This window comes from Serinus canaria, chromosome Z (assembly GCF_022539315.1).
Source record: "Serinus canaria isolate serCan28SL12 chromosome Z, serCan2020, whole genome shotgun sequence".
NCBI classification, from domain to species: domain Eukaryota; kingdom Metazoa; phylum Chordata; class Aves; order Passeriformes; family Fringillidae; genus Serinus; species Serinus canaria.
This window is the reverse complement of record NC_066343.1, coordinates 64,261,412-64,276,729: the sequence shown is the minus strand read 5'-3', so window position 1 is coordinate 64,276,729 and position 15,318 is coordinate 64,261,412. Positions and strand designations below refer to the sequence as shown.

At 37.1% G+C, this 15,318-nt stretch overlaps 1 protein-coding gene across 1 annotated transcript in view; it reads left to right on the top strand.

Annotated features, from left to right (window-relative positions):
- Positions 1-3,660: 3,660 nt before the first annotated feature.
- The window catches only part of SLC1A3 (solute carrier family 1 member 3), a 64,771-nt gene continuing 53,113 nt past the window's right edge, over positions 3,661-15,318 (top strand). The window contains exons 1-2 of the mRNA XM_009095799.4: positions 3,661-3,803; positions 5,572-5,846. Of these exons, the coding sequence (XP_009094047.1) occupies positions 5,666-5,846 (181 nt within the window). The 5' untranslated portion in view covers positions 3,661-3,803; positions 5,572-5,665. The remainder of the gene's footprint in view (positions 3,804-5,571; positions 5,847-15,318) is intronic.

Sequence of the window (15,318 nt, the reverse complement as noted above, 5' to 3'; positions counted from 1 at the left end):
TGTAGGAGAAAAAAACCCAGATCATACAGTCTAAGCAATAAAAGGTGTTTGGGGCACAAAATGAGGTTAGAAGCAATTCAGTGTAACACTTCCAATGTGCATATTCTTCAAACTTCATACTCAGAACCAGCTATGGATCTGCAGATCTTTTCCTGCAGCACTTCATACTTGCTAACTGAACACAGCCCATGGGTTTTTTTTGATGATTGTAGTGCACATGCTGGCCAAATTTGGCTGCCTCACATTTGACTGGCCAAAATGGAGGTATTCATCAAATCCCTCTTTGATATTTGAAAAGAAACAAACACTAAACCTCAATTTATCCTACTCATCTTATCACGCTCCAAAGAGCAAGAGCCAACCAAGTATCTCAGAAAGAAAACCAAGCCATCATCTTGTGGAACTGTTAAGGAGCCTAAGGCTTAGCTCTGCCAAATATTTGCTAACTTGTATGGATTAAATTCGACCTCTTAGAGACTCAGCTTCTTCACTGATACAACAGTGTATAATGGTAATAAACAGTTCTAAGCTGCATTGCAGCTTGAAAGGGAGTAATATATTTTCTTATTTTGTCCAGCTTAATTGAAGTCTGGGACATGCTGGCATGCCATTTACCAGGAATAAACATATTCTTTCACAAGAATTTTACTCCTATTTTACCATTATGCTATCAACAGTATTTCACTGAGCTTCTAAGTAAAACTCCAACACTTCAGATATTCAGCCAGTATTAATTTATCATGCTGACTTATTAATGTGAAACCTGGATTACTTTGAATCTTGAAGTTTATTTCAGCTGGGATCCATGCAGTCTCCTGCCACATTTATTGCTATCTGGGAAATTAAAGGATTGTACAATTGGTTGCTACATTTCCATTTTTTTAATTTGCTATGACTGGCTTCCCTGGGTTTTTGTTTGATAGCTCTTGTCAGCTGAAAATAACAACACTTTGTGTTGGAGCAGCAGCTTCCACTCTAATACATTTACTTATTTTACAAAGGCACTGAGATACTGTGTGAAGTGCATTTACTGACAGACTTTGTCAGCCACAACCATGCAGTGCTTGGGTTTGCCACAGCACATGATTTCAGCTGGCTGAATCCACACTGCTTGGGAGGACGAGGTCCAAGACAGAGCCAGTCCTTGCCCTGTACTTGCACTTCGCTGCTTTGCAGGATACCTGGGGCATTATCAAAGAAGGGCTGAAACTGGAACCCAAAGCACAGGTTAGAGTGCTGAGCTAGTACGTCAGCACAGACAGGCTCATCCAGGCCTTAGGTCCTCCCTTGTCAGTTTTTATGAGGAAAAGCTACCACCTGAAGCATGTAGAGATTATTTCATCTATGCGAAATTGGTGTTTGCACTGATGGCTACCCCTCTGTGTCACTCTACAAAATAGAGTTTTGCATATTTTTTGCATATTTTTTGCCTTGGCTGATCCAGGCAAGAACTAAAATCTATGATGTGTCTAACTTCTAAATTGGTCTTTCTAGAAACTAACACTGCTGGAAATGCTACAGGTAGAAGAACATTATGAATAACATTTTAAATTTGTCCTAGTCCTAGTAAAGGGAAATTCCAGTGCATTTTAATTACATGTGTTGCAGAGTGACACCATGCTATGAACTTACTTGACTCTTTTTGTTTGCTATCCAGAGAGATATCTAAAGTACATGGGGTTTTATAATATAAAGGATAATACTCTTGAAGGTTAAAATCAATAAAATAAATGAATGTCAGAAGATGAAGGAGAAAGGAAAAAAGACAGAACATTTTAACATATTGCCATAAAAGCTCTTAATATTCTGTTTATCTAAGAAGTGTGTAATAATATCCATTGTTCTCAGAGAGATCACTGTTGAAGTCAAGCTGAGCTGTCCAATTGATTATTGTTTATTTTAATTTTATCTCACTGAATAGTTAATTCTCTCACAGGATTATCCTCATTTCTCATAGACTCCAGTATTAATGAAAGCATTAAATCATTACATATTTTTGGACCACCTCACCTGGGGCCTGACTCAGTCCCATTAAGCCAAGTGTGTCGTTACTATTCATTTGAGCAGAGGGCAGGACTATATGGGAGGTTTTGCAGAAAGCAAACCATGCTCCAAAAGGAAAGATCAAACAAGCAGATTGCTGGAGGGCAAAGGTTCATTAAAAGGTCAGTCCACATCTACAGAAAAAATAGTGAAAGTATTTAAAAACTGCCCCACAAAAAATAAAAATGAGATAGACATTTAAGATGTCAGGTGCAAGAAAATACAGCATGTGTTTCTGTCTTTGCAACACAAGTTGTCAATGTTTTTTCTTCATTTTAAAAGTCAATTAATAAGGTAATTTAGATGATTTCTTTCTTAAGTTAGACACCAAAGAGCAAGATTCTATGGTACACAAATCAATCTCAAACCTACATTAATCATAAGCAAATTTGCAATTTTTAGATTTTTTTTTCTCTACATTATACATCATTTTTTTAATCACATTCAAATTGGAAAACACTATAGCAAAACCATTACTCTGACTATGTGGAAGTAAATCTGCTCTTAATTTTATTTTGCACCTATCTATTCTTTTTGTGTATTGTACATAACTCTTTTTCCTGTATACTTAAAAAGACTTCTTGAGAAAATCATTTAAATATCAACATAATTTATAAACAAACCATTAAAGATTAATATATAGATGAATTATATATTTAATATAAAAATACATACATTTTGATTTACAGTATTTGTCTTATAAGAAAATACTTTAAATCCTTTTAAAGATGCACTGAAATATAATTATGGAATATTTTAACCTGACTTCACCAATGCTTAAAATGAAAGTGTTTTTCTAAAAAGGAAAGTTCCTTGGGAATTCCCCTGACTCTTATCAACAAATACCTTTTCAAAAATGCATACTTTGAAATACTAGAGAAGCTGAATGCCACTTATTTCTCAAAAGTGAATATTTTATAGTTTTCATTCATTCATTCCCTGTTATTGAAACAGGCTGAATGGGCTTGCTATCAGTGAGTTTAAAGTGCCAAACAAGAGGCAAGTTTTACTATGTATTTTGAATATCTACAAGAAACATACAAAGGATTATAACTGATCATGTTTTTGTCTTTCCTTGATAATCCTCCAGTTGCTTCTGAAAGATATGTCTGGTTCCCCACCCTGGGAACAGTAGATCTTGAATAGCTGTCTTTAAGAATTAGAAAATACGTAATAACTTTCACACCATGCCTGTTTTTAGAACAAAGTGGCATGCTCAGATATTTTATCATTTGTTTTAAAAAGCACAGGGCTAGTGTTATATAATTATGTTTAGGATTTTCAGATGTCCACCCTAGAGTGTCTAATGAAGAAACGCTCCAGCCTCCCCTGCTCTGTGTGTGTGAGATCCCTCAATTCTTCCCGGATCCTGATTTTGCATTTCTAACGAAGCTGAACTGACAAAGCGTGAAAGTGGTCTAAAAGGAAAAACAAAGAAAGTGACCCTGCTTTCAGTGTGCCAAGACTAATCAATATTCCAGAAGCCCCGCTTTCCCCTCTCTGCTGGTGCGTGGGGTTCGTGGTGGGTTGGTTTCGTCCTTTTTTTTTTTTTTTTTTTTTTTTTTTTTCCCCGGCGCTGCTGGGCCGGCAGTCTCCTCCCCTTTCCTTAAGTTACAGGGATAGTAAGTTGCCGTACTCCGGAGCACATGCAGATGTCAGTTTCCCCCCTGCCGCCCGCCCGGCTCCGCAGCTCCGCGCTCCCCGCCGGGCAGCCCCTGCCTCGCCCAGCGCGCTCCTAAGGGCACGGCAACTCCGACAAGGTGAGCCCGTCCTGTCCTGTCCTGTCCTGTCCTGTCCTCTGTCCTGCAGCGAGGGTCCGAGCGGGGGGGAGTCATCTTCACTCTGTGCCTTTGTGTCTTCATTAATCCATTAGCCTTTTGATTGATTAATCTTTTGGCTGCACCCATATTCTTTCTTGATCTTGATGTAAATTTTGAAGGACAGATTAGCTGCTAAACATCCTGGAAAGAAAAGGCACTGTGAAAGATCTCTTTTTTTTTTTTTTTTTTTTTTTTATGCGTACATTAGTCCTTCGGGGGAAAAAAAAATCCTGCTTCCATACAGCAGTGGTGTCCCCGGCAGAATCCTTTCTAATTTAAACATTTAGCTACAATTTCTGAGAATTTCTCAGAATTTCTGTTTCCACTCCTTAAAGCAGCAAAGTTTATAGCGTTCTGTTAAAATTCAGGGAGGATATTGCCCCGAAGTGCTAAAGTGAACTGTCTTGAAACATATGGTAAAAGCAGCGATCAAAATCCACCAAAATAAACTTGTTACAACATGCGATTTTGCATAAAACGTGCTGGCTGAAACCACAGTGTATTTATATTTTAAATTCTTCCTAAAAAAAAAAATGTGTTTTGGCACTACATTTATTTAAAAGGAGGTGTTAAAGTTGAGCTGTCTATAAGCAGAGATAGATTTGAGCAGAAGCACCTAGGTTTATCCATTTATTCATTAATAATTACTTTTTAAAAAGCATGCCAGTGTATATTGACTAAGACTTCAGAAAATTTTATTCTCAGTCTGGAAAATACCTTTGAGGAGTCTCCATTACTAAACAAACTCATACCCAGCAGCCATCAAAACAAACCCACACCATTTAAAATAAAAAGTAATACCTTAATGAAAAACTTTTAATGTTGAAACATTTTAAGGTTGATTCAGAGTGTGATTTCTTTAAGTCAGACGTGGTGTCGTTCCTGGGTTGTCCTGCACAGGTCCAGGATTTGGACTCCATGATCCTGATGTGTCCCTTCTAATTTAGGATAGTCTGATTCATAATTGTTATCAGGACAAGCTAAGCATTGCTCTGCAATGTGAGCTGCTATTACAGTCTGAAGCAACAAGTTAAGTGGAATATTACTTCTGATGTTTTACAGATGTGCTTGGAGTAGTTTATACAGTTAAAAGATGAATGTTATCAGCATAAAGCTGTCAAAGGCATATCTCCTAAATAGTGGTTGAGGGATAAATAAACTATTGCTGCTGCCTTTTTCCATGTGAAAAGAAGGAATTAAGAGACAATGCATTTAATCATTTAAAAACATTTGAAATGTAGAACAATTTAAATGTACCAGTTTGAGCAAAATATTTATCTTCAATGGTTAATGTGAAGGTGAGTTAGATTTTTTTTCAAATAGTAATGGCCTGATAAAAAGTACAAGTGCAAGCCTGACAGAGAATTTTAAGCATTACACCTTAAGTTGCTATGATTTGTACTGATTTTTCTTTTATGTATCAATAGCATTTTTTTTTTAAAGTTACTCCTGGGTCGTACAGCATGACAGCAGTTCATGTCTGAAGACATGGGACACTTATCTGATCAGTCCATGTAATCCTTCTTTCAAAGTCATTGAGGTTCTGCATCAAAAACTGCTTAGATATTAAGAACAATATTAGCTATATATTTACATAGAAGCAGATATTCTTCATGTAAAACATGAAGAATATCTGCCTCTATGTAAATATATAGCTAATCATTCCCCTAAAATCTTATTGCAGTACTTGATATTTCTTGTCTTGCAGGTTACTCCAGTAACTCCCACTGAAAAGAGTGCTCCACTTTTCTGAAGGGATACTGACAGAAATTAACTATAAAAGAAAGCCTTCAGCAAGATAAATGACTAAAGGTAACGGAGAAGACCCAAAACCTGGAAGTAGGATGGAGCGAATTCAACAAGGAGTCCGGAAACGTACTCTTTTGGCAAAAAAAAAAGTGCAGAGCATAACAAAGGACGATGTTAAAAGTTATTTAATGAGGAATGCCTTTGTGCTCTTCACCGTTGTTGCTGTGATTCTTGGTGAGTAATTTGTTCAATAGGAATATTCTGCTCTCCAGTGCATTTGACAATGACAATGTGACTGGGTGATTTGCATTACAAATGAGTTTCCAAATTCTTCTGCACTGATAAGAATGTTCTGGCTTGGAGAGTTTTGGCTTTGACAACTGCATGAAGTTTAAGAAAGAGCCATTAAATTATTCTACTAATTCCTAAAAGGAATTTTGGTGAGAAAAACCAACCAAATTAATTAATTCTTCCCTTAAAGAATCAGATGCAATAACTAAATTGAATGTTTTTAATTGTATCTTTTCCTACCAGAGCCAGTTACAGCAAAATGTTCAGGAAGTAACTTTTATTCACCTAACTATCAAAAAATTAACACTTTGCAATGATGAACAGAAACTCTCAATGAACAAAATGAGGAGACGTTTCTAAGCAAAGGCATGAAATAAATACAGCCTCAATGTTTTCAGTTTTCCCCTGATAAAGGTAAATCTAAGTTTATTCTCCCTCAGCCATTCACAATCTTACACATGCATCTTTCAGATGCAATTTGGGCAACAATGGCAGTGTTACTTATTCAAAGGACTGAGAGATAGCACCTGGTTAAATACCTTTTAAGAGTATACTGAGAGGAATCCAGTACATCAAACAGCCTTTAGTTTTGGAATGCACCAAAATATTGCTACATACTTTGAATTAGCATTAGAAAGAGAATCTGCTGAGAAAAACATGCAATTTTTAAAACTATTTTTTCTTTATTACATTATCATTTAGGATAATTTTTCTTTAACTAGAGATTGTCAAAGTGACACCATATTTCATAAAATAACCACTGTTTACAGGGTGAGCAAGAATTAATGGCTTTACTGTATGGTTTTCACTTTTCTCATTAGTTAGAAATATAAAATTGTAAATCTGATTGTGATGATGATGAAAAACCATATGTAAGCACCTAAAGATAATGGTCTATATCCTTTGCCTATGTAGGCCCTAATGTCCTTCCACAGTGCTATTCTATATAGGTCTGCTTGCTGTGTTTCTGCAACTCTTACAGGAATTGAAATTTTAGGGCTCTACCATTATTGTTGCTTGATACCACATCAGCTCTGTTATTTCAAATTAATTTCAGGTTTGATGGTCTTTTCTTGGGAGACATTTATATTAATTTGCCTATTGGAAAAATGAAGTGCTTCTTCGCTAAAGCAGTAATTTCAGTTTCTGATATTTTTAAACGGCATTTGATAGTAAATGTTTTTAATTCCTAACTAAGAATTTTATAGGTGTAAAAGCCCCATTAATATCAGGGGTGAAAAAATGATGTGTTTTATCTACAATGGTCAGAATAGGCAGAGCAAGTCAAGCAAGTTTTGAAACACTGTCCAACCACAAAGAACACAAGTCTTTGACTGTTAATTTTCTAGACAGCATGTGAAAAAAAATTTCTTTTTGCAATTTTTTCTGTCATTTACAACCAGTAGGGCTCCCACAAATTTGCCAGTGTGGAAATGAAATGTAGACTGGACAAGTGGTTTTGCTGTTATTGCTGCTTCCAATGAATAGGTAACTACTGACAATCTGCCCACTGCTCCACTACCACCTACAGCAGAGGATCAATAGGCACTGGGACACAAGTTGGAGAACTGATGAAAATGTGCAGCCTAGGATGAGCTGGCTGCTCCAATTCTGCTCATGAACCTGTAGATATATCTAGTATAACATGTAGAAGAAAACGTCTTTTTTATAACCTCAAAATGCTCCAAATTGTTCTGACGTCTGTTATTTGTGGTGTAATTTTGCAGTACCTATGATTAGAACAGTAATTTCAGGGTTAATCAATTACAAAAAGGTAATATTTGGGGCTTTTGAGAGTATTTTGCTCTTGTGGAAATACTCAGAAGTAGGGAACAGATGGCTAAAGTGGTTGGGAAACACTGTGGTGGAACTCCATCTGTCTAGTTTGGTAAGGACTAAGTTGTTTTCATTTCTCAGTTGTTTGGTGGTCTGTGGAAAATTAGATGGTGAGCTTGATCCTGTCCTTAGGATCAATGTTGCAGAATTAGCCCACCAATTAGCACTTCTGTCGCTCCCATTTGAGATGCTTAGACATGAGTCTAGATGGAAAGCAAACTATACTCAAGCCAGGGTTGAATCATTTACAAGAAATAATGCTTAATGCTCTGTAATTTAAAAGACAGAAGACAATTCTTAGAGCTGTCAGTCCAGAAATTTTCATAGACACCATACTCAGGAAAACATTTTATTTAGAGAGAGCAAAATTTCTTCAGACATTTTTTTCACATCCCTTTAGTCAAGGGATAAACATGAAAAAGCCTTTTTTAATGAGCTTTTCCTATTTCTTTGCTTAGCAGGATTGATTTCAGTAGAGGTTAAGTGCATAGGATCTTATCTTAGTTCCAGTACTGTCGTTTATAGTGGGGGCTTGAGCTTTGTTATGAGGTGGGTAACTACAACATGCAATTCTCTCTGTTGTATACAGATATTTTGCAAATAGAGTGAGGTTTCTCTGGTATTCACATGACAAGGAGAAATGTAGACATTTATATAGCCATTCTGTTTTCACTCTGATTCTAAACTGAATTCTAAACTAAATTCGCTAGCTGCTACCATACTAAGCCAATTATTCATTAAAAAAGTAGTGATGAAGATGCAAGAAGCTATAATTAATGTTGAAAAATACTTAGAAATATTCCCTATTCCATAAAAATGCATGGAATGTCCTTCAGACTACACCCTCTGCATAGGTAGGGTCTGTCTAGCATATTGTCTTAATAATTGTTAATATTTTTAGTGAAATTTAAACTTTTCCCAAGCCCTTTGAGAAACTTGGAGAAAAGCATAGTCAATAAGCGGATCATGATGCAATTTTTCACATTTTTCTTGGTCACATAAAGATATTATGAATGAGTTTCCTGTAGTCAATCTTGGCCAGAATCAATAGATGAGAGCAATCCTCTGAGACAAATTTTTGAGGCTGACCACTGGTAAATTGAGAATATCACGATGACCAGGAGCACTTTAAGGTAGTGTAGGGAACATGGTGGCTCATGGACAATGTGCAGGAAGTCTCACAATCTTTGAAGTGCTGGCCAAATTACTGGCAAAATCTAAGGCTCTCCCACGCTGCTCAGAACCATCATCCTGTCCCCAAAACTCCTTCCTTTCAGATACACTTCCTTTATCAGCCTGCCTTCATTCTACACCCTATTTTCTCAAAAATGGCACAGGAACCCAGACTCTGACAGGATTCTAAATGCCAAAGAATCTCCTGTAGGTTCTGGGCTTGTACTGAAGGAAAGACTGAGATACAAAGCACTGCTGAGCAGAGATCCTCAGAAGGTGTCTGCCGAGAAATGCTGTTTTAATTGAAACAGAGGAAAGCTGTGAAGCAAGTACTATGAAAAGAAGTTTCTGCATAGTTATTAAGCTCCAATTCACTAGCTAAAATCCTTTTGCCAGAGGTATATGTTGCAGTTGTCTGCTGGGACATTCAAGGGGTAGGCGGATGGATCCATTCCTGTTTTCTGACTCCCTGCTTCTCCAAAGGGAAGAGGGAATGCAGGTCTGGCTGTGTCATTGAAGCCAGGCTTCTGTAATTGCCAGCAATCTCACAAAAGGTGTGAAATATAGATAAACCCATACAACCTCTGTTCTGCAACAGCATGCTCCATGTGGGAGATTCCAAAGCTTTCCATTGTGCTTGCCAAAAAGAAAACCTAGTCAAAAGTCCAGGAAGAAGACAGGTGAGATGAAGGCCTTCCTTGCCCCTTTTCCCTGAAGAAAAAAACAAAGTTAATAAAGCCTTGAAAGGATCCTTCATGACACAGAAGGCAAAGCACCCACAGTGCCTTTACAGTATCTGAGCAGTGAAAAGTGGTGGCGAGGAGCACAGGATAGGAGATTCTCCTGTCTCAGGAAGAGTCACTGTCTGAACAACACTTCAAAGACCTATGAAGTGCAAGTGGCAGGCAGACCAAACTCAGGATAAGGCCCACAAAAACAACAGCCTTGTGTGTTGAAGCACCATCTTTTCTGCTATTGACAGATTTCTGTATCCACTTAAGGATGAGGCTGACTTACTCAGGGAAGAGTATTTGCCTTCACTATATATTGACATTGAACACTGTGACAAATCCGAATGCAGCATTGGTAAATCTTGCATGAGAACAAAGTGAAGATCCATCACTGAGGGAGAAACAGCTGTGGGACCTGAGTTTTAGGTAAAGGAATATGTTAAAGCATAAAGAGAGAAATTACTAAAAAAAAAAAAAAAAAAAAGGTAATATATATGCAAGAAAATCAACACAGTTGGCTACAGTTAAAGTGAAATTATTTATTTTTATACTGAAATTAAAGGCTGACTCTGTCTCAGGACTCTCTTAAAGAACCTGCCCAACACAATTGATTTCTCACTGAGTGACAAAACCTTCCAAAGTAATATTCTGAAAAATTTGCTAATCAAAACCTTTTTTTTGAAATATAAAATAATTATGATTTTGGGCGGAAAAAAAAGCATAAACACACACCATAAAACTCAGAGTGACACTTAAAGCTCAAAAAAAGATTATTCTTTACTAAAGGAAGAAATAGTATAGAAATGCAAAGAAACATAATTCTGCCATTAAGAAGACAGCAGTAAAAGTCAGACTGTGAAATACAAACAGTACTCTAGTTTAACAGCAAAATAAAATCATGTTAATATAGTATCACAGTCCACATTTCTTACCACAATTCATTTTGGTGTTACTGGAATGAAACAGCAATGATTGCTGAACTGCCATACATGGCACAGAGTAACAACAATAAACTTGGCTACCTTGTGAATAACAATTAAGCATTCTGGAGAGAGCAGCTGTGCACAAATGCACAGTAAAGATGCAAAATCTTTAAAAGCCAAATATCAGTTTATTTCTATCCTAACACTTTAAATTGTCAAAACAGTGGACTTGCCAAATAGTGCTCAAAAGCAGTATGTCTCAATGGTCATAAAGCAGTCCAGAGAAATATACCTTCATTCCACTCTTGATACAGCTTGAAAAAAGGCTATTGAGATTCTAAAAATTCTCTCTAGAAGTTAAAAATAAATGTATATACATAGTAATGCTTCTTACAAATCCAAATTCAAAGCTCTCCTAGGTGAAATGCATGGCAGTGACTGTGTGGGGCACTTGGGATGTGGTTTCTCAGAGATTTTACAAGAAAATTCTCTGAATGCCATTAGAGTATGGTCAACTGAAACAGTAGTTATCCCAAGGATTCTCAAGAAAACTTTTGTGTTGATCCTGAAAGGGTCAGAAAAGGCATATAAACATGAAATAAACTAGTACCAGGGCTTGCCAACCCTTTCCATTTTTTCAGTAGACAGGGACTATAATTGCTGTGGTGACTGCAAGGCAGCACAAAATCATAAGCAAGATGCCAGTGATTTGTGTATGCTGAGGAAATATTTAACATTGTTAGATGCTTACTGGCACTTGTAAAGCTAGAGCAAGATGTCATTGGAGGCCAAATGCTTTCGAGTTGGCCACAATGAAGGTGTGGCTGAGGATGGTATGTTCAGTTGTTCATGAATTCCTGAAAATATCATTCATTTAGCTTAAAATTCTGACAAAATTCCTTGAGATAGGCAGGCATTCTGAAAGTTTCTATGATATCATGTGATATTATAGAAAAAATGTTTTTATAAAATTCTCATCTTTAAGTGCATTTGAAAAACTGTACTAATAAATCCAATATTAAAGAGAAATAAACAAAGGGGCTAGATGTCCCTGATGTTGAAAAGGCTGCTAAAAAAATACATATATATAAATGCAGCCATTGGGATAATTTGTACTGTACTGTAGTATAGACTTCTAGATCCGTAGCTGAGACATACTAATATTTTTTAATTTTTCATGCCTTGTTAAAGGAAAATGACGTGCTTTGCAACCACTAGCTTCATAAAATAATCCTTGTAGTCACATTAGTTGTGTATATCCTCTGACAATGCTCCAAAGTCCTTCTGTTTGCTGTACATTTCCTTAAGATTTATATTCAATTTAATTTTTAATTACAACCCAGTGATGTTATGATAAGTAAAGTCACAACAAAGCAGACACTGAGGTGCTGCAGCAAGTCCAGAGACAGACAATAAAGCTGGTGAGGGGTCTGGAGCACAAGTCCTGTGAGGAGAAGCTGAGGGAGCTGCAAAGTTCTAGCAGCTTTTCTCCTGGAGAAAAGGAGTCTCAGGGGACCTTCTCACTCTCTACAATTCCCTGAAAGGAGGCTGTAGGCAGGTGGGGATTGGCCTAGGGACAAGACAACAAGGGACAGGACAAGAGGAAAAGGTCTGGAGATGTGTCAGAGGCTGTCTAGTTTAGATATTGGGAAAAATTCCTTCCTTGAAAGGGTTGTCAAACACTGAAACAGTCTGCCCTGGGAAGCAGTGAAGCCACCATCCCTGGTGACACTTAAAAGCTGTGTAGATCTGACACTTTGGGTCATGGTTTAGTGGTGGGCTTGGCAGTGCTGGGTTAAGACCTGAACTTGGTGATCTTAGAGGTCTTTTCCAGCCTCTGGTTCTATGATTCATTGGGATTTAGCATAGATCATAATATTTTTTTTTTTCACAGCATATTACAATTCACTGGAGCAATAAGGCAACGCAACTGATGTTTAAAAAGTACTTAGTAAGGAGCAATAAGAAATTTCTGTCTCCCATATAAATTTCTCCATCTCTGTTCACAGAATATTCTGTGATGTCTACAGTGTATGTTAGTAGAGAACACCTAAGCTCCTCACCAAGAAGTCTTTAATTACTAATGGATACAAAAATATATATATGGTATGGAGTAGGGAATAAACTATGGAAAATAGTAAAAGAATAAATGGAAATTATTTCAGAGGAATTTTAGTAAAAGCTGGACTATTGCATTTATTATGTCAACCCATCAGACTTGAAGTTGTATAGCCAGTGACTGCACTTTCAATCAACACAATGAAACCACAGGGTGTGTAACCCTTTAAAATCCATGCAGGAGAATCTTATTCTGGTTCTAGGTTTCATGGGACTTTTTAAAATAAAAGAGTGAGATAAAAGGTGTGATTATTTTCCTTTTCACTGACAACAGTGAAAAGGAAAATAATTAAATGCTAGAAAAGAGGCAAAGAAAGCCAGAAGGATCACTGGAAAATCAGGACAATAACAAAATGTTACTGCTACTCATATTTCCTTGTTATTCTCCCACATCCTTTCTTTTAACATGAGTTATTTTTGCCTTCTGAATTGTCTTTCTATTCTCTACATTTAAAAAAATACAATATGTTGCTTGAAATTTAGCATGTGTATATATATTTTATTGGCATAGATAGAAGACCATAAATAGAAATGAGCTTGAGAGTTACAAAATGCATGCTTGTTTTTCACCTTTTACTGTAACTTGGTACAACTGTAAATTGATTTATTCAAAACAAAATCTATAAAAAATGGGGCTTAAGTCTTAATCATCATTTACACTGCAACATAATCTGGCCCTTCAAACAGGCTCTAGTAAATGCTTTGGTTTTACCGTGCTCAAGGGCTAAATGAAAGAAAAAGAGTAGAATTGCCTTTGTGTTACAGGACAAATAATCAGGGAATTCCTGGGAGCACTAACCAAAGGTAATTGATAAATAAGTCTACTACATATATTTTGATGTCTTTTGAAAAAAATTTTGACTTGGGAATCCATGCATTAAACAGATATGGATGTGCACTCAAGTTCTTTAAAGTCTAAAATGCAAACAAAGGAAGCTGCCCATGGAATCTAAATCTCAGATCTCTGTGTCTTTTTAGTGCATGAGCTAGAGCAAGGAGACTTAACAGGGTCTCTAAACAAGTCCACGACCTAAGCATGTAACTGCCCAAAACTTCCAGGAGGAACACAGGCAGTCAAACAAACAAACAAACAAACAAACAAACAAACAAACAAACAAACAAACAAACAGGTTTGCATTCCTACTCCCACTCCTTTCTGAGTCAGGACCATGCCTGACATTTTTACCCAGTGAAGATGCAGGAGCCTGGGCATCCTTGGGAATGCCGCCAGCAGCACTTGAGGAGCTAGGTTATTCTTTTCCTCTCAAAAGGAAGGCCACAGGAGGAGGCAATTCCATCATTCCTTTCAAATCTGTGTTATTAGGCAGAGGGAAATGTAAGACTTCTAAGGACGAATGCATACACCAAGAGAGCCAAAGGCAGCATTGTGTTTACCCTAATGACTAAAATACAGGAAGTCCCAGGCTGTGGAGCGGTCCTTGGAGCAAGAAAAGGGACACAGGGTATCCCAAGTCCAGCTGATTCTTTGCATTCTGTGTGACAGTTGTGTTCAGTTGCTAGTCTCTCAGGATTAGCCTGGAATTAGGCAAAGAGATGTTTAGGCCATGGCACATCTGAGAAAAACACAAGCAGAAGGGTGAGAACTGAGGAGTTTCCAAAGCAAATGGAGCAGTGCCCATTAACTTTATAGATTTCCAGAGCTAAGCTTTTTTTTTATCTGGAGGAACTTAAAAGGTCACAGTCTGGACTCAGGTACTTACTGTGTAATTAAACATTATTCCAGGTGCAAGTTTCCCTCTGCCATTTTTGTGACCTTTAAGATAGGAAAGTTCTACCTTTCAGAATAACACCTAACAGTTGGAAGAGAGGTGCCATTACCTGTATGGAGGCCACGTCTAAATTAATAAAATATGCTTCAATGCATCTTTAAGATGAGTTCACTCACAAGAAGTAAGGCATGATACCTCATTTTAATCAACTGAAATTAAACATTTCTGAAAATTCATGTGTTGGAAGGGGCTGTTGGCAAGTAAGAGAAATAGATGGAAGGCTCTATTTGCAAATAGTTTCACAGTCATACTGAGGATTTCAGGGATGAAGTGGCTCATGATCAAACAGCGAGGGACTGAAAGCATCCTAGCTATCTTTTTAAGAAAATGGTAACGTGATTCCATGATTCAGCCATGAGCCTGATTATCTTATGGAAAGAATTCACTGAACAAATCAAATATTAAAAAAAAAAAGTTATGGTAAAGCTTACACCTGATTTGGCAGAAATCTTGTATTCTACATGGGGAAATGCTCCCTCAGTCTGTCCTGGTTGTTTGCAAGTTTCAGCAAAATACTGGGCAAAAAAGAAATCTTTTAACTAAGTCTGCCATATGTTCCATGATCCAGATAGTTCTGGCATGGGCATATCTTGATTCAACAAAGTACTTAAACCTCAGTGTCAAACAAGTAATTTACAGATTTAGACTATCAGCACCAAGCTAAATTAACAGGTGCTTTTGTAGGAATTAAAAGGTGGACTAGCTCCACAGAGATATGTATGCATAATTTGAGTGTGCTGCTAATGATGGTGCTAAACTGCAAATCAAGACAGTCCAGCCTAAAATGAACTCTTCATAGTGTGTGTCTAAGCTGGAATTAAAAACAAAGGCAACTGTCCATATC